At 29.7% G+C, this 21,632-nt stretch overlaps 2 protein-coding genes across 5 annotated transcripts in view; one reads left to right on the forward strand and one right to left on the reverse strand.

The window, feature by feature from the left end:
* LOC106793369 overlaps window positions 1-7,468 on the reverse strand; it is a 186,646-nt gene extending 179,178 nt beyond the window's left edge. The window contains exons 1-2 of one of the 4 annotated variants that reach the window (XM_014760245.1): window positions 7,183-7,468; window positions 6,476-6,546 (exon numbers count right to left, since the gene is read on the reverse strand). The gene's annotated coding sequence lies outside the window, so the exon portion shown is untranslated. The other 3 variants (XM_014760244.1, XM_014760241.1, XM_014760242.1) reach the window with 3 other exon arrangements.
* Window positions 7,469-12,225: 4,757 nt separating this feature from the next.
* On the forward strand, window positions 12,226-13,872 carry LOC106793310. Its single transcript, XM_014760118.1, has one exon. It carries the CDS (start codon window positions 12,226-12,228, stop codon window positions 13,870-13,872), a length of 1,647 nt encoding a protein of 548 aa, XP_014615604.1.
* The last annotated feature ends 7,760 nt before the right edge of the window (window positions 13,873-21,632 follow it).

The following is a 21,632-nucleotide window of genomic DNA, read 5'->3' on the forward strand; positions in this document are numbered from 1 at the left end:
GGGAGGGGGCGGGTGGGTAGTAGGGAACGAGGATTGGCTAGGTAAAGAGCTCATAGGGATCGTGTTCCTCTCTTCGATCGCGTACCATGCGTGTGTATGGCTCAATATGTATTTGTGTATATATATGCGTGTGCGTGTACGTACGTACGTATGAATGTATGAATGTATGAATGTATATAAGTAAGTAAGTATGTATGTGCGTGCGTGGGTGGGTGGGTGTGTATGTGCGTACATGGGTGGGTAGGTGTGTATGTGTGTACTACGATGCATCGTCACAACGACGCGTCGTGTTTACATATGCAGATTCGCGAGTGTACTCAAAATTCAAATCACATTCAAATCGTTTCCGATCGGACTCTCCCGGTCTAGCGAATCCACCAAATTTCATAGCTCAACGCGAACGACCAACTCTCTTCTTCTTCTTCTTCTTTTTACTCGGCGGTACTAGTCAACAGAATAAAATAAAAAAAAAATAAAAGAAAAAAGAAACGATCGAAAAGTTTGAATACGCGAATAGGGGTGTGGGTGTCTTATTCAACTTGACTGAACTTTAAAAGACATTTAACTTACGAATCATATATTTATAACATCAATTTTGTTTTTGTAATTTAGGTAAGATATTTTTTTTTTTGCGACGTATTTCATATTATTCTTATATTTCTTATATCAGGTTAATTCGGTATTATTAAATTATCGTGTATTTGATTATTTTCGTATATTTTATTCAGCTTCAAATAGAGAAATGAAAATGAGAATAATATAAACAATGATAAAGAAAGGAAAATTAAAAAATGTATATATAATATCAATGAAAATAAAAGATAGAAAAAGAAATGAACGATAGAATAAATGTATAAAAGAGAAAAGGTAAATAAGAAAAAAGATAGGATCAAAGAAATCGGAAAAAATAAAAAACAAAAAATGGGGCAAGGAAATAAGAAGACATAAAAATGATTTAAAAAATAAAAAGTAATTAGAAGGGGTGGAAAAAGAAGACTAGAAAAAAAAGAAGAAAAGTAAAGAATATGAGTATAATAATAATAATAATAATAATATCGACAAATTTTTTGAATTGATCGATCATTTATTGACCGACCAATAAGAACATTCGAATTTCGAGTTTGGCGCCAATTTAATCTACTCGAGTAAGACAAACATATTGTAATTTAACGAATACTAGACAAACAGTTAGTTAACGAAGCGCATCCAACTGCCAAGTTTACTACTGGGGTCTCCGTAAAAGTTATCGGCCGCGTGGTAGGCTAATTAATCACTTTCCAACAGAAAGAGAAAGCGACAGAATGAAAAAGAATGAGAAATACTGATAGGAAGAAGAACGAACGACGAACTCTCTCTCTCTGTCTCTTTCTGTAAAAAAAAAAAATCTATAGAGTTTCGATTTAAATTTTCTTGGCAATCGTGTTAGCCCACTTTTGCAAGCATTGACTCTCTGCTTAAATGCAGAAAAAAAAGGAAATAAAAATATTTCTTCAATTAGTAAACGGACAACTTCATTCCACAATGTGTTTTCGTACAACTTTGAGAAAAATTTGGAAAAATACAAGAATAGAAGAAAATTATTTTCTCTTACGAGTGTGCACACATTTTGTTTCTTTTTTCTTTTTTTTTTTTTCATTAGAAAGTTAAACGATCGTGCAAATTATTATTTTTGCAATGGCTTCTCTATTCTTGTAGGGCTACTTCGTTCGTTTTGTTTTTTTTTTCTTTTTCTTTAATTTTTATTTTCTACTTACCTTTTTTTATTTTGTATTTTTTTTTTAACCGAGTAACCGCAGCAGCATCGTTAAAACGGTCGTGGCAACGAGCCACCTTCGTACCAGCTAATTTTCTTCTCCCCCACCGCTTTCTCTCTCTCTCTCTCTCTCTCTCTCTCTTTTTCTTTATCTCTTCCTACTTTTTCTTTTTCATTTTTTTACTCATTTACTTTTACCCTTTAAAGCTTTCCAATGGTGGGTAAGTATTTATGTAAATTTCTATTCCTATATATATGTATATATATATATATATATATGGTACCGTCAAAGCCGGAAATCAGTCATTGCTAGTAATTCCTCGCCATTGTTATCAATGCAAAGCGCCTTCCGACAAAGTCGGAAATAAGACTTTTTACAGAGTTTTTCCTAGGTATCGAACATAATACTTTGATATCCTATAGAATATCAAATTATTATTTAACTAACATTGAAAAGAATACATTCTCGGGCACAGACACACGCAGCCATACGCAACCCCTCCCCCCCCCAAAACAACCGATACAGGTAAAAAACTATTAAAAATGAATAGATTTTAATGAAACTTATATTAAATTAAAGTACACTCTTTTGTCTACGCGTAGAACACCATATCGAGTTATAAATTTAGCATATAAAGTTCAGAAAATATCAGAGAATGCAATGCTGAAAATTGTGCATCTTTGCAATTTCTTTGAAAAGTTTTGATAAATATTTTTTATACTAACAGTGAATAGATTTTAATAAAACTTATATTAAATTAAAGTACACTCTTTTGTCTACGCGTAGAACACCATATCGAGTTATAAATTTAGCATGTAAAGTTCAGAAAATGTCAGAGAATGCAATGCTGTAAATTGTGCCCCTTTGCAATTTCTTTGAAAAGTTTTGGTAAATATTTTTTATATTAAAAGTAAATAGATTTTATTGAAACTTACATTGGTACATTAAATTGAGTTATCTCAAATAACTGAAAATAAATTCAACAAAAACAATCTTATTAATCCTAAATATAATATTTAATCGTATTTCATTATTATTCATTAAGAACTACTCACATACGGCGAGTATTATAAATTCCATTTTCGAATATTACCTACCCTTCCATTCCCCCTAAAATCATCCCTACAATGACCTAATTCCGCAGACGTGATATTTTCTTATTAAATTAAAGAATAACGCACAGGAAACAAAGTTTCCAATGTGTATTCACCAACCGTTCACTAGCTGTTAATATTCAAGGATAGAAAATGGTTGTGGATTGCTTACAGTCGACTAGAGAGAAAATTATACGAAAATATCCAATATTTTTTGTGGTACAGTTAAAAAACATAACTTCTTTCTCGAATAACTCGCCATCTTTAAATCTAGTTGGCAAATAAAGTACTAAGAAAGAACAAGGAAAAAAGAAAAATAGTTCAAGGCTTTTTTTTTCACGTGCAAAGAAGTGCTATTCTTGAAAAAGTACGATTAGAAACGTATTCTTTGTAAAATGTGTGTAAGTGTATGTAATGCTGTCTCTCTCTTTTTCTTTTTGTAGGCGTCTACTTACATATGTGTGTGTGTGTGTGTGTATGAGTGTCAACGTATGAAAAGAACATCTCGTTGAGAAAGCTTTCGCGACCGTTTCAATGCATTCTAGGAAGAAAACGATTTCCTAGAAACATGAAGCTATAGTAAAATATATAATACGTTAGATTTGTGTGTTATATAAGTGTGTCTGTATATGTGTGTGGATGTTGTCTGATGCGTGTGGTTGGTATGAAAAAAAAAAAAATTGTAGAAAGAGATTTGTAAAAAGTGGAATATAAAGTGTCGAGGTTCCAAATAGAAACGAAAAAAAATATCCGAGGACAAATATGCATTGTGATTGGTGGTGGTGGTGGTTTTCTTCAGAAGTTTCTGCAACGTAGTTTCTCTAAAGATCTTAAAAAATAAAAAAATGAAATAGGAAACAAGTGAAAAAGAAGAGAAGAGATAGACCCTCTTTTGACGATGTGTTGCAATTTAGGGTTGAAAAATTTTTAAGAAATAAATCATCCATATCAAACATTATTTAATTAACACATTTGGAAAAAGGATAATACTTTTGGATAATATATATATTGAAAATTAATGTTGTACGTACAAATGTGTTCACGTTTCATGTCAATTTTTAATTACTTTTCTGAAACTGTTGTAAACGATCATGTGTGTGTATACGCGTGTTAAATAAATGATAATATTTTTAAATATACGTATTACGTATAATTGTATAAATAATCATGATAAAAGATCCGATAACAAATATTAATATACTTGAATTTAAGTCTGAACACATTCAGATACCACCCAACCCCCTTTCCTAGATTTGAATCTAGACTCGGATTTCAAATTATAACGAGTAATTTGAGTATTTAGATATTTAGATAGAAAGAGCGTTACTTCGTATACGTAGTTATATATATATACATACATAGATGCTCGTTACTTATTTGACTAAATTTTCGTTTCGTTCTAACTAGAAACGACAGCCGAGTTTGTCGAGTTTCATCGAGCAACAAGTTGTAAAATACGCATTCGAGCGTAAGTAATGAAATACGTGTATGCGTGCGCATTTCTCTCTGAAAATAGATCTCTAGTTTTTTCTCGAAAGAAATAAAAATATATACATGTATATATATATATATATACATAAAACACAAAATTTTCTTTATTCTTTATCGATACGTTATATTGATAACGAATATTTATAAACGTAAACAACGTAACAAACAAAACGAATTTATTTTTGTACACCCCTTCATAAATATGTAATACCTAAAAAAACATTGCGAAATGATTATATGAAATGTGAAAAATTAAATAAATAAAATTAGGGGTGGGATTAGAGTATTAGTAGTAATGTTATAAATTTATTTGAAAATAATGGAATATGAATATCTGGATTAATAATTTTTTTTTTCTATATATTTAGATCATAATATTATCTGAAAAAATAAAAAAAAAACATTACTTCCTTCCTCAAAGTACATACAAATAAAAAAAAAGCCGCCATATTGTTTTCTGTCACGACTTACATAGTCGAGATATTTCGTAACGATGTTTACTCAAGAAAAACAAACTGATTAACTTTAAAACTTGAAGTTACCTGCACTTTGGAATGATGACGAGAGAACAAAAAAGAAAAAATACGGGATAGAAGTTGTCGTCTTACTAAACAAAATGAAAGTTTTTCTCTACTACCTTTATCCGATAATAATTAAATAAAAACGTAAAGATAATTAAACCAACTTTGTTTTCTCATCTGTAGAATTTGCAACAAAAAAAAAGAAGAAAGAAAGATATATATATATATATATAATTCCTCAATAAATAATTCTTGAATTTTTCGCAAAAACTCGGATAAATGTTTCTAAATAATTTTGTAAGAATAAAATCTACTGAATGTTAAACAAAATGAATGTTAAAAATAATTGATTTTTTTAAAATCATTTATAAATTTTCGACGTACTCCCGTTATTAATAAATTTTGATAATATTTATTGGCCAATTGGAATATATTCAAATGACACATAGGTCTATAGGAAATATCATAAAAGAGACGAGAGATGAAAAATATTCGATTTCGATATTTCGACATTACGAATTTTCAAGAAACTTTTTCGTTCTGCAAACTCTTCTTATGCTACGACAGAAAAGTTTGTTTCTTTTTATATTGAAACTGAAAGAGAAACGGGAGAAAGAATATATTGCCTTTTTTTTTTATTTTCCAACGAAATTTTAAACATTATCTTCATCGTTCAATATTCCATTTTGTGTCCGTTCAAATTTTCTTTTTAAAGAAGAAAAAGAAGAAGAAGACAAAAAAAAAGAAATCAGTCAAACCTTCATTCGATTCAATGAACAAAAATACAAAATTGTGATACGAAACGAATTATTTTAAGATAAGATTAACGTTATATTAACGTAAGTTAATTATAATTAACTTCATTTAACTATAAGATTATCATCGAAGTATTTAATCCTAATCTGTATTACTCTTGCTTCTAATGAGAATACAAGAAAGGGTTCGTGGAAAAACCATGACGTGTGCTTTCAATCTAACAACAGGTGCGGCCGTGACAACAACAGAAAAAAATGAAATGAAACTAACAGAAGCTTCATCTGTATATTAATACGTTTCACAAAATATGCATTTGCTCTAATGAAATTTTGTGATTTTATCGAGAAGAGTAATAGTGTAATACATATATAATAATAAACTTTTTTTGTTTTTCAAATAACTCACACGAATTCTACGCATTTACATCGATACAAAAAGAAAAAACCATTGGATTAGATAAATATACTTAAATAATAATTAATTTTATCAACGATAACAGATAATTGATATTAATAATTATCAATTCGCGTGACATTTAAATGAAATTCTATTTTTGTCAATTAAATAAATGTGTGAAGAAGAAAAAAAAGAAAAAGAATTGTAAAAAAATCTGGCAAATTTTCAATTCCGTAGAATAAAACGGGTAAAAAAAATTGTTAGATCGTTGCATAAAATCTAACTTAAACGAACGTTACTGAATTTCGGTGTGAACGATAAAACGAGTATCAATTCATCAATTGGCTAAAAACAAAGTAAAAATATAAGTAAATTAACAAATATCTGTTATAGAAAAATAATACCAAAGATAATATAATAAATCAAAATTCGGTATATCGAATATAAAATATAATATATTTACCTCGTTGTCAAAAGAGTAATATAAATGTCCACCAAAAGTAACACGATTTTGTTGTTTTTTTTTTCTATCTTCTTCACAAAGGATACAATGCAAATCGTTAAAAATCAAGATAATATGTAGACAAATAGATAGGCAGATAAAGTAGATTAGTAGAAATAGTAAAACTTAATAACACCTCACATATCACACATTATTTTTTTTTTCAATTGCAACGATTAATTCATCTCTCTCGCTCTCTCACTCTTTCCCTCTCTCTATAAGAATAATAATAACAATCAACAATATCAATTCTCCGTCTTAATAAAAACCAAGAAAAAAATTAAAAAAAAAGAGAGAGACAGAGAGATAAAAAAAAAAAATTGGCAAATAGAAAAATAGTAACGAAGATAAACGCTAGATAGATCGTTTTTATAATAATCGAGGATTAAGAGAAAAAAACAAATGTAAAATGAAGAAAAACGAAATATTGAATCAAAAGAATATTCATATAGAAAAAGAGAGAGAGAGAGAGAGAGAGAAAGAGATAGACAGAAAAAGATTTCACAAAATTTCCGGTGACGACGAGTTTTTTTTTTTATTATATTAATGTTCGCCCACACACGAATTTGTTCTCGTCGTCGACGACGAACGACGAATAAACGAAAATGAAAACGAAAACGAAAAAAACGAGAAAAAACGAGAAAAATGGAAAACGAATGAGAACGTACGAACGAAGAGAAATAGAGACAGAGAAATTAGAAACGCAACGGGAGCTTCTCACGTTTCACGTTCGAGCACACGCGCGCGCGCGCGCGCCACGCACCGCACCGCACCGCACCGCACCGCAACGCACCGCAACGCACCGTACCGCAACGCAACGCAACGCACCGCACGCGCTGCACCGCACGCACCGCACGCACTACCGCGCACGCACGATTAGAAAATTTTGTATACGAGAGAGAGAGAGAGAGGGAGAGAGAGAAAGATAGAAAGATAGAGAGAGAGAGAGGGAGAGAGACAGATAAATAGTAAGAGAAGATTTTATATAGAAGAAGATTTAAAAAAAAAATATATATATATATATAGATATATATATTATTTGAGGAAACGCGAATATCCTCTCTATTCAAGGGTTAACACGATACTGCGAGAAATACGCCGAGTACCGCGTTTGCTCGCTCTCGTTTACCGAACTTACCCACCCTTCACATCCCAACCCCCTTTTCCCCCACCACTTCTACGCCGACAACCTATCGCGCATGTCATTGGCCCCTACGCGCCGAGACGCGCCGCGCAATTGGTCACGATCAAACGACAATTCTTCGATACTTTTTGATTTCAATAATTATTATTAATTATTGTTATTATTATTATTATTATTACGTAATATATATATATATTCAAAATGTTTAAAAACGATCGATAATACAAAAAAGAAAAAACTGTCGGATCTTATTTTCTTTGGAAAAAACGTTAATTGCCTTTTTTTTATTTTCTTTTATTTTTCCCAAAACAAAATTTCATTAAATTACAATAATTATTGTTATTATGATTGATTATAATTTGTTTTTGTTTAATTGATTGAATGAATATTGTTTGATAAGAATAATATTGCGTAAAGCAAAAACAATGCGGTTGTGTTAAGAAAATCTTTACAGATATTTCTTCTGTAATGAATAATGTATAAAAAGGAATATAACAGATGGACGCTTGTGATAACGTTTTTGTAACATTACAAAACGAGTATGGCTTGATAATGTTGGTTAAATGAGGAAATTCCTCTAACATTCCTTATATTAATTAGGTAAAACTTTCTTCGGATGTATACCGCTAATTACTTTGGATTTTAAATTTTGTAAACGTATATACAATCAATAAACTTACATTACATATAAAATTACTATTAAATGTATATTATAAATTTAGACAAATATAGTTTTTAATAAAGTTATATAGACAGAGAGAGAGAGAGAGAGTATTATTCAACACCCATAATAAATGTTGTAATTTAATAATATTAAGCTCTCAACAATGAAGATTTATTTAAAATATGAAATGTTTTAACGTTGGAATTCTAGTAGTGAAATTAATTACTTTAGCTTAAATGAATGGTTCAATTGTTTCATTTGGATTATAATATCGATGATGATTTGTTGTTGTCCTTTTGTTTTAAAAAATCAAATTCATTATAAACATATTATTATATTGACTAACTTATTATCAAGTTATGTAGTAATTAATTAAAACTAATTAGGGAATGTAAATTAAAACGATATTCATTGGTTATTCGATCAACGGTCTAACCACATTAGATTAATAGCTTCACGAGTAATAAAATGGATTCGAAAAACAAAAACCATGTAGTACCGTTGACTTCAGAGATAGGGTAAAAAGGCAAGACCTCTTTGAGAGTATTGGATATACGTGAAAAAGTGTTTCGTAGAAAAGTTAATCGAATCTGTAAAAGAGAGAGTAAAAAAATACACAATCGAGATATTGTTGTTTATTCTTACCTACGTTTATCAACCCTTTTCTTTATTTCGATAGATTTTTCAAGCCATACAATATATTCTACTTTTCTACTCGAATTAAAAACAAAATAACCAATTCAAAACTATTTCAGAACAACGAACACGCAAGCGTATTGATTCGTTCCGAGTTTTTTCGACGAAATTCTTTATGATAAATCACAGTTATAAATTAACACGAACTTTTCGTTAAATCCAATACATTCGTATGATTTTTACATGGATAAATACTTACAGACACATATATATATATATAAATGAATTCTACATGACTACATATTTATCTATACAAATGCACATATGTATATACTTACGTGTTATTCGTTTGTACGTGTACAAAAGAAATGTAATTTACGGCGACTTTGTTGAAGGAAAGAGGAACAAAAAGAGGGAAAAGAATACGGGACGTATGAAAGGGCAAACTAATTGTTAATTATGTGTGTATTCTCGGTAGCGTTGGAGGTCGTCGCGTTGCAAAATGAGTTACTTTTCGTGCGTGAGTTGTTACTTAACTGTACCTTTGCATACGTGTATCTCGATAAGTATGCGTCCTACGTGCGGGTATCCTATGTACGAAAAGATCTTTTTTTACGATGGAAAACGAAAATGAGAGATATCTTTAAAAAAAAAAAAAAAAAAAAGGATTTTAAAAAAAGATTGAAATGTCATTCTATGTTGTTGATGCGAGAAGTCGACGATCGAATTGAGTGAGTTCGATCATGAATGGATTTTTATAGAAACAAGATGATGGACATCCCCTCTCTAAATTGATCGTCCAATAGCAGGAATGGGAACCCCCACAGTCCATCGATGCAGAAGGTTAACGTTTTCCCTTGATATATAATGGGAACTATGTGACAACAAAGCTGTATACAAGGAGGACAATCGAGATAGGTGTTCTAGTCGAATTTGTGTCGTTGAAAATGAGGAAACATCGAGTACGATAATTCTCCACGAGAGCGGCGGTAGTGTTCAGGGGTTCAGATTTTAGTAAATTTGTGTGTTGTGTGTGACACAACTATATATATAATTTGAAAATTAGACTACGCGAATCGACCCCCTCTCTAGTGACAATAAAAGAAATCATCCTCACATTGTGAATATTGTAGCCACATTTTTAACACTGCGATCGTTTTCCTTGTATATAGGTTCCTAATATGTGACGATAAAAACTCATACTTGTATTGTTTGATCTGTTCGTTTGTTATTTTTATGATTTCCAGGATTCATTATTTCCGTTACATTTTTACGTAACAGAAAACTTCGATTAATTTACTTAACTTACAATCAATTTATGTTGGAATGTTGGAAAAATTAGACAAATTGTAAAGATTGAAACGATCGAAAACGATCATTGGTTCCAAATGTTTTAGGGAAATTTTAGGGAATTTCGAAAACATTTAAGAAATTTCAATGCGCTAATATTCAAGGATCTCCACTGTTCACGCCGCTACTAAACACCCTATGCTGGGCCAGCTAATAAAAAATGCTATATCTCTTTGGAGATATCGTTCACGTGCTATTTTTTTTTCCACCTATATAACAATTAACCAAATGTCTACGGACAAGTTGTAAGGAAATAAAGAGATAAATAAAAAAAAAAAAAAAAAGAAATAAATTTGGTTATATCATCTAAGGTTTTTATGTCGTAGGGTTTTTATGTCGTAGGGTTTTTATGTCACAAAATACTTCCCCCGACGAGCCAATAAAGTTTTACACGTTTTCTATTGGTTCAATCACGTCTTTTATTTATTATTATTCTAATTTCACTCATTATCTTCCTCGTCATTAGATTATCGCAATTACCAAAGGACGACATGTTGGAGAAATCAACGTACATCGAAGAGATTTTTAATATTATTACAAAGAACAATTATTTTTTGTTTCTTTGGTAAAAGCAATATTTCATAACATAAAGGACGCATTAAAAATAAGATTCTTAATGAAAGTAAAATAAAAAAAAAGAAAAAAAAAATAAATTAAAAAAAAACGTACAATAAATTATAAGAAAATAAGATAAAAAGAAAAATGGCGTAAGTCTTAGCTGCAATTTTGTAAAGGCAACTCAAGAGATAAAAGGATTTCTTTTACTTTCCCTTTTTCTTACTACTACTTACACTCTTCCCCGTGAGCTCTCTCTCTCTCTCTCTCTCTCCCCTCCCTCTCACTTTTTTTTTCTTTCGTTCTCTTTTCTCGAACGTTCTCAAAGAAAATTTAGATTACGAAGTTAGTGTTGTCTGGTAGTTGGGGGTGGCTCTTCTTACGACTTTCTACTACTTCCGTGGAAAAAAAAAAACAAAAAAAGAAAAAACATACAAGAAGAAAAAAAAATAATTAAAGAAAAAAAGAAGGAAAAAGAGAAAGAAGAAGAGATGGAAGTCTCTGGAAAAAAAGAGGCAACGATTCACGAAACCTTCGACCAACGGATTCACCGAGCAAAACTGAATTAAAACTCCTCTTTGTTATTATCTCCAATACTTTCCTTTATTCCCTATATCTTATTTTCTTTTACCACATCAATGGCCGTTCATTCGTTCATATTATCCTACTCGAATTTTAAAAAGTAATCTGTCATTTATTTTTCTTCGTTTCTTTGTTTGTTTGTTTTATCCATTTCATATTTGTTATTATTTACGTAAAACAAAAATAATACAATTTGTTTTTAAAATGATCACACAAAATGATATTATATTTACATTATTTCTAAGTTTAATATAATCATTTAATGAATAAACGAAATTGAAAAAGTAATATCAACGTGTGCCGAGTGTTCTTTAAAATCATAAACCCTTAGCCATATTAGATTTTTTATTGAAAATCATTGATACGGTGTGTTCAGTATACAAAATAATGTCTCCCGACAAAAATTGACCAATCCAAGAGTCCTGTTGGTAAAGAACCGTCGGGATTGGTTAACGCATTTTTATTTCCCACTTGGTCCCATTTATTCACTCGTGGTTCTCCCTCTCTCTTAAAGGATCTACCCCTACCCACAGGTAAAGGTAGTTCCGACTTCAGAATCCTCTATGCGTTCATTCTGTTCTCAGATCTCCAAGTGAACACAATTTTGAGCAAGGAACCGCTCCTAAAACTTCGAGCAGTAAAGATTAGTTTTCGATCGAGTTATTATTATTACTTCTCCAACGTGAAATCCCAAAGTGGTGATACCGAAAAAAGTAAAATAAAAGAAAAACGATTATTTTCACGAAATTGTTAAAGAAAAAAAAGAAAAGACAAGACATCATGTCTGACGATCTTACAAACGCCAATGGTGCATATATTAATGAGACCTCAGAAAATTTTAATTATGATGATAAAGAATTAAATAATGAAGTATTTGATCAACTTATTTATGACAATGGTGCATCTAGTAGTGAGACGTCCGAAAACTCTAAACTTGCTGATAATGAAGAAGAAAATGAAGAAGTTGATCAGCTTACATATGCTGATGATGAAGAAGAAAATGAAGAAGTTGATCAGCTTACATATGATGATGATGAAGATGAAAATGAAAATTTTGATGAGCTTGAAAACGCCTATGATGCGTGTAAAAGTGAAGAATTTGAGGAGTTAATGTACATGGATGATACATCTAACAGTGAACAATTCGAGATGCGTCCAATCGACTATAATGCACATACCAATGAACACTTGTACAACCCTGCATACGAGATCATTGAGGAATCTGACAATCTTAAAAACACCGATACTGAAGTGATGGGCATTAATTATAAATACCCCTATAAGACATCCCTTCAAACAATAAATGATTTCTGCTTGAGGACGGACCCAACCATATGTAAAACGTTGTGCACGATAATAGTAATGAGCTGTCCAAGTAATTTCAATAGATACAACGTTAAAGTCGTCTCTCTTCCCGTAGACAACGTGTGTGAGTTGTGCAGGATGATAATAGATACTGTTTCTACATCCAATCTGGATTCAACATATAAAGACGAATTGAACAATATTACTCCGATTGGAGGAACATTGCACATCGAGCTTGAACATATTCCAACACTGTGGGACTTACAAAAGAATAATACAAATTTAACACAAACTATCTCGTCCGATGAAGATAAGGAAGAGGATGAGAATTGTGACCAGCAGATTATCTCGGCCGAAGAAGAAGAGGAAGAGAATGAATATTGTGACCAGCAGATTATCTCGGCCGAAGAAGAAGAGGAAGAKRATRAATATTGTGAYCAGCAGATTATCYCGGCCGAARAARAWGAAGAAAATTTGGAAAATTGCAAACCAAGTACCTCGGACCAAAATTTATCACAATCACAGTGCAACAGTTACGCAGAGGATATCAAGGACTTTGAACCCAAATACAAATATAATTTAAACATTTATCTTGAAGAAGCATTTCGGGCGGTACTGTTAATGAAGACAACCCCTATCGTCCGGATATGTTCATTAATTAGATCGAAATTGGTTGAAAAAGATTGTAAAAATGACTCAATTACTTATGGTGTGATCAATTATACCGACATAATCAAAAATGTTTATTTTGGAGAGCCCTCTATCGAAATTGATGGAATTTCATACAATTGCGAGAACACGGAGCTCGTGGAAAAAATTGTAATGATGCAATTAGAAAAAATCGAATCTCGAACAGAATGTGCCAGATTTGAATATTCATTCGATATAGATGTTCCTATATTAAAGGAAGAAAAACAAATTAACATTGAAAATATGGAATTTGTTGTTCAAGATAATGAGAAAATCGAGGACCGAAGGAGACAACTTGCTTCTCGACATGGAATATTAGCTAATGCTACATATTACCGGAGCATAGGCTCATTACAAATGTATAAAAGAAAGTTGATGAAACAAGGATACAACTTCGAGCTGGACGAGTACGGTCTACGATATACATATTAACAATTTTTAAATTATTTATTAAATGTACTAACAGTAATTATTAAAATTTTAAAAATAAGATAATTAAATAATCTATTAATATTAAAATATTATTTTTTTTAATAATATTATAAATATCTAATTTTGTAGTATAATCTAAATGTACAATCTTCATATGTAATCATTTTCATAATAAAATCTTACTTTTTATTTGGACCATAATTTATTAACACGTTGACTCGTGTGAAAGTCACCGACCACATAATTAGAATACATATCGATACTGATACATTTTTAAATAATACCATTGTATTTATAAGGGTTTCTGTGAAGAAAGAAATGACGTACAAAACCTGTTAACAAAAATCATTTTAATTATATACAAGAATAATATGCATTACATGCGACGAAACGTTTTTGTTTGTACGTAATTGATTGATAAAATGCAATCTTCATCATGACATGTTCATAGAAAGATTACACGAGCCGATAAAATCGAGAATAAAATAACGCACACAAATGTATATATAATATATAATAATAAATATAATAATACTTTTATATGTATTTAAAATATATTGATAAATATCTCAATATTTATAAGATATCATAATTCGATCAGAAATATTATGCGATTTAATAGAAAACTGAAAACAGGTGGTAGGTGGCAGGGGGCGAGGGGGCGAGGGGGAGGCGGTTTCTAATATCGCGCGAAATTTGAACGGGACTTTGCGAAACGATAGAAAATCTTCTTTTCTTGTTTAAAAGATAGACGAAAGATAAAATAAATGCGCCCGTAATCCTTTGAAATCGGATTAAACGTTGGTACGTTCGAAACAAAGCTGCGCGAAAGGCACTGCTCTGATAGGTAGGTAGCCTGGTAAATTGAAGATTCAACATTCGCAAGCAAGAGAGTTTCGTCGTTTGCTATTTTCGTTCTCGTATAATCACACTTAGCGTTTGAGCCAATATACCCTTCGAGAGCTCTGTAAATTAACTCTGTGTGTACGGTAAAAGAAAAAAATAAAAAGAGAAAAAGAAAAAAGAGGGATGCCGAAGGAAGAAGCTCGCTCCCCCCCCCCGAAAAAAAAAATATATGAAGATAAGTCGATGACGGAGGTGTTGATAAGAAAGGTAGAAAAAAAAGCGTGAGATATCAACGATGTCATGATTTTTCTTAAATAATTTACAAAATATTATTTTGAATGTTTCATATGTGTTTAAGTATTAAGATATTTTTAAATATCTATACGAGACAACAAAAAAAACAAATACATATAAAATATATGTGTGTATATACTTTGATTTGTTTTTTTTTCTTTTTTAAATTAGTATTCGAATTACACGATTAAATAATGACAATATATTATAATTGTTCGAGAATATCACAATTTTCGAATATTCATTAATATTATTTCTATCGTATAAATGAATAAGTATTATAATAAATTGCGACAAACTTCAACGCGTGTTTAACAATTTTTTGATAATACTATAATATATTTATTTATAAATAAACCTATCCGCAAAATATTTTACACGTATACGATATTATAAAATATTTTCAATATAAAAATATAAAAAGTATATTTGTGTGCGACGTAATAAGTATTGTTATTTAAAAAAAAAAAAAAGTTATTCCTTTGTTTCTCTCTCTCTATATCTTCATAGTAATATAAAATTATATTTTAAATTGTCAAAAAAAATAGAAAAAAAAAGAGAAGAACAAGGAAAAATATTTGAATAAATAAAAAAAGAAAATATTATATTCGTAGTTTAGTTATTTCAACCCTCAACGCGAACGATCGACGACAGTTTATCGAATTTGCGATATGGAATGATGGATTATCCTAAACGACACCGAATTCATCTTACGTATGTCCCAAGCGAACACGCGAAATTATTGACACCCTCTGAGGAGGAATACGTTGAGAAACACGTTACGTATCGTGGTCTGTTTCGATTGCAACCGCGAACGAAATGATATATGACCTTTTTTTTTACTCCCCCATCGTCTGACCTGAGATTTGATTTTTTTTTTCTTCTTCTCTCTTATTTTCATTTATTTTACTTTACTTTTTTTTCCACGCTTTAAGATGACAAACGTAACTTTCACTATCGATAAAACTAATCTGTGCATAATTTTATCCGTATGTAAAATAAATTTAATACAAAAGATATGCTTTAATAATGTGTTTTAATTATCATAAATTATAATATAAAGCGAATTGAAATTAAACTTCTCTCAGACGACAGTGACGATTAAATTCTTTAAAACTATATGAAAAGAGATGAATCATACAGGTAGGTAAAGAGAGAGTGAGAGAGCGAGAAGGTGTAGAAAGTGTGGTAGAATCCACAGTTGAATAAAACCATGGAATATTCCAAGGTTAGTGTTTGGTCTGATTTGTGTACGGGTACATGTGCGTGTGCTTGTATGTATGTATAAATACATTGATCGATAATTAATTGGAAGATCCATTAATTTATGAAAGTACGAATAATGTTATGGCACAATTCAAATGATTATTAATTAATTGATTATTATATATAATTATCTATTGTAATCTCTCTCTCTCTCTCTCTCTCTCTCAAAATATCGATTTACATTTCGACGTACCTTCTTCCTCTTCGAAATCAAACAATAAACTGAATCGTCAGTCCTCCGTGCAGGTATTTTTATTTATCGTTGTATTTATGACTTTCAGAAAAATAAATTTCTATTTAGAAAGGAAATATATTATTATTATTTCCATGTATTACCTTCGGAGAATCATGTAAACAAGAATCGATAAAAAAAGATATTTGACAAATCTTGATAAATGAAAAGAGCCGGTTTACTGTTTGCTTTCAAGGAAAACGGCAGATTTACTCTCTATTTCAGATTAAAGTAATCATTTTCTTTTAAAATTTACTAAATAAACATGATAAACAAGATAAAAAAGTGTTTTTTACTAATCCAAAGATATCTTAATGTTTGTTGACTCTGATACGTTCGTCGGACCTTCTGTAAATGTTTTCTTACGATAAGAAAACGTTATACCTAAACTGTAGCCAAGTTTAAGACGATTTTTTACGAAGTTGGGAAAACCCAATGGGGGGAGGTTAGAACTTTTTAACTTTCTCTTTTCCTCTTTTTCTTTTCTTTTCTTTTCTTTTCTTCCAAACTTGTTTCTTTTACCTTTTTGTATTATGTCCTTTGTTTTCTTTATTCAATATATTCGTTCGGAGGGGGGTCTACTTTTATAGTATCTTGGGAAAAATAGTATATTTTATTATGATATTTATACCTGCTTAGATTATTATCAAAAATTTCGAATTTTTATCCAAGCTAGCATTATAAACGATTATCAATTATCTCATATTAGAATTAAAAATGTATCGAATATATTTAAAATAATGAACATTTCTATTAAGATGAATATAATTAATATAATTTTTACTGACCAAACAATCATTAATATTGTTTAATATTATAAAAACAACTGTCAAACAAATGTACAAATTTTATTTTCATCATTTTCGTAAAAAATAAGTAAGTTCATTTTCAATTTGACGATATAGTAGGAATACGAATAGGAATAGCATATTTATAATATTTATTTTTTTTTCCCAAATTCGTAGCCACCTTGTGTGTATTTTTCAAGGAATGTTTTCTCTTTCTCTCTTACACACACGTCAGAAGCAACGATAAGAAATCTAAGAAAAGCGAAAGTGATGGTGCTGGTGGTGATGGTGGTTTTTTCCATTGAGCTTCCAAGTAAGCCGCATTTTTCACAATCCGAACACATTTTTCCGCTTCGCCGAGTGGCAACGTTGTTCGTTCATCCGAACGATTTCAAAAATCGTTGCCTCTGCATATCTCTCTCTCTCTCACTTACTCTCTCTCTCTTATTCTCTCTTATTCTCTACCATAACCTCCTTCCTTTCCATCAACGTGAAAGAACGAATTCGACAGAAATAAAACGAACGACGAGCACTGCTATCACCATCATCACTCACCCCCTCCTACCCCCCCAATACTAATACCCAAACATTGTCACGTATTACTGTTGCTCGAAAATTTTAATTATCTTTCTCTCTCGTAGAACGTTGTTATCCTTGAACACGTGTTTTTCATTAACCCCACTATTATCTCATTTTTCTCTTTCAATACTCCCGTGATCTTTGTTTGCGTTTTTTTTTATTTCCTATTACATTATAATATTTTAATATTATTACTATATACACATTTTATTGGAATAAATAAGATAATATGTAAAGATGAATGAAAAATTGCGTAGATATTTTTTTTTCAACCTATAATATATAGCAACGTGAAATTTTCTAACTTGAATTATACGAAATCGTTTCGAATTGATTTATTTCTTCTTTTTTTTGTTTCTTTTTGGATTATACATAGTTACATACACTTATCGATAATTTTCATTGGATTTGTTCGATAATTAAAGTTTCATAATTATTTATGTATATTTTTATAACTGTGTATGTGCGTATATTTTTTCTTTTTTTTATAATATATATTTATATATAAAAATGTATTACTAAGTTTACTTCTTAGGGAAGTTATTTTTTGGACCGGTTTAATTTAAATGAACATTTTATCCGTTGTTTTTTTTAAATTTAAAACACACACATGCATTTTTTTAAATTTTAGTTGCTGAGGAAGTCTCAAATAGAGACGAAACGTTCAACGGATAAATGTATTGTTCATTTAAATTAAACCGGTCCAAAAAATAACTTCCCTAAGAAGTAAACTTAATAATAATATTTAAAAAATTTTGGATAAGAAAAAAAAATCTTTATTATATTAACATAAAAATGTATGTTTTAATGATAACCAAGCATGGGAATTTACTCTATACTATGTTCCGTCAAATATCGGAAAAATTAAAGAAATTCTTTACAACGAACTATTCCTGACCATCGTAGATCAGTTTTATTGTCCATGAATTATAATAATAACAAAGGGACAGAATTTTGTTCGCAAAGGACTGTTGATGTTTATATTAGTCGAAAATGGTCAGAAATTCTTTTCGAAAAACCCCCTAGAGTTTTCTTTGTATTTATGCAGCCATCAAATTCAAAATTCTATGCAGAAAGAATTTTTCGAAAGTTGTTAGTTTTCTATAGCTGCAGCTTTCACCAAGGTAATCTTAACAATCCCCTGAGATTTATAAATATAACTCAGTTGAGAAATCCAAATTCAGTTAATTCAGTTGAGTCATACTCATTTTTAAAATATAAATTCTATTTTATTAAGAACGTCCTTAATTTATGATTTATGATTTATATATTTCGTTAAATAAATATATTTTTTTTATTATAATCTATTTATATATATATATATCATCGTTCGTAATTAATTTTTCATCTAATTTTATTTTGCAATACAAATGTTTCATCATTAATAACATTTACATTTATAAATCAATAATTCGTTATTTATTTTAAATATTGAAATTTTGGTTAGATTTTTGTCAGATTCACATTTCGTTATAAAAATAATCTTCGTTACATATTTACGCCCACGCATACACACACACACATGCATGCATGTACGTATACGTACATATAGACACGTGTATGTATGTATGTACTCTATAAACGTGTACATTAAGATTATCGAGTTTTCACATGTTTTCAATTTCACGGATAGCGTTATCGTGCGTTTTCAATTTCATGGATATATACCTTCATAAGAGAACAGGGGGAGAATGACGTCTATCTACGAATGGGGACCACTATTTAAATCAAAGTTATTTAGTGATACTACACCATAACAGGAGTTTCGTTTTGTTTCACAATATATCAAACTTTTCTAGGAAATTATATTCATTTAATCCAATTTTTGCAAAATAACTATCGATTGTCGATCTAATAAGTTCTATTTTTTTTTAATTAATTAATTTTTATTTAATTTTTCTGTTAATTATTATTTAATGAGTGAAATATCAATGCATAAGAAACTGCCATTTTCATTTGCTGAAACAAATAAAATCATTTGTAAAGTAAATTTATTTATTAAGAACATCGTATTATTTTATTTATTTTATAATTTCCTTACTTTGCCGAACATATCGTAAGACAGTAAAAACATTTTGCCCATAATTAACGAACATTGTTTCATACTTCTCATCATGATCAATAATGATAATTTTTGATATTTCGGTGGAAGCAAATACCATGGCTGAATGATTCTGAAAAATTCGTTTAACATTTAACAAATTTCGTTTATTGTATAATATAAAATGCAATGATAGAATGTTTCGATTAATTTATAAAATTTACTTCATTTGTTAATTATTTAAAATAATTATAAAATTTATTCACTGTTATATTATTACTATTCAAAATTTTTATATTACCATTATAATAATGTAATATTTAATTTATTTACTATTTATATATACCATATATACATATATATTTTTCTTTTAAATTAAACGCAAACCTTGAAATATTTTGAAATGAGAAAAAGATAAAAAAAACAATGTATAATATTTAAAACAAAACACACAAACAACTTCTATATTGAATTATTTATTTATATATACATATATATATATCAAAGATCGATCAATGAAGATATATCGTGTTCATGTTGATGAAAACTCAACGCGAAAGGTGATAACGTTTAGAAATGAAAAGAACATGGTCAACGTCGGCTAAATGAAAGGGTTCGTTTGAATCGTTCATTCAAAGGGGTTCTCTTACAATAAACGTACTATGACGCATACTCGCATACTCTCGTGCGTATAGTGAAAGAAGCCTTGAGCGTGGTAGAAACGAGCTCGCATCCTACAAATAAAGTAGGCAACATCTATGAATAGCTTTGTAGGAGCACACATCAGAATTCAACTTATATTTTCTTTTTTTTTTTTCTTTTTTCTTTTTGCATTAGTATGCGTATACATTTCCCTTTTTTTTTTAAACACTTTTTATATTTCCTCTGCACCCTGCCCCCTCCCCAACCCCCAACTCCTCCTGTTCACTCAACGAATAGAAATGTATATTATTATTTTGCAAGTACAAATTCATAATTTTTTCTTTTTTTTTTTTATCAATTTTCTTATAAAATATTATTGTTATACGTAATATTGTTTTGATTTGATTTGTATGTACACACTTATTATTATATAGGACGGTTCAAGCGAAATGTTATTAAATATTGTTTAATGAATTATATATGAATAATAATAAATATAATGAATAATATTGATTGAACTATTAAATGAATAATTAATTAGAATATTTACGTTTCCTGGAAAACATCGGTACTGTGATCCAATAATTTCTGTGCAATGTGACATTGTAAAAATGTAACGAACGCTATGGTCCCCATATAAAATAAAGTTGTGAGAAATTCATTTACGTTGTTCTTGTTCAAACCAAACTGTAACAGCTAAATTGATATTATCAAATTATGCAATATTGTAGTATTATATCAGAATGAAAAATCTTTTTCATATCAAGTCGGAAATTTTTTTTAAACAAATTATAATAATGTTAGAATAAAGGATTCTTTTATTTTTGTTACCATTATTAAGTCAGTACAAAACAGAATTGTTCCAAGAACCGTGCACAATGTACAAGACAAGTCCATTAATAAATTTATAGATTCGACTAACCTTTAATAATAAAAAAAAACCAATATGCAATAGTACATTTTATATAGATTAAAAATTCTGTTTATAATTTTTAAATTTAATTTTCTGTATAAACATATTTTATAAATATATAGATAAATATATAGATACGCTCATGCATACGTTGTGTAA

Source organism: Polistes canadensis, unplaced genomic scaffold (assembly GCF_001313835.1).
Source record: "Polistes canadensis isolate GaletaPanama2010 unplaced genomic scaffold, ASM131383v1 scaffold_13, whole genome shotgun sequence".
Taxonomy (NCBI): Eukaryota; Metazoa; Arthropoda; class Insecta; order Hymenoptera; family Vespidae; genus Polistes; species Polistes canadensis.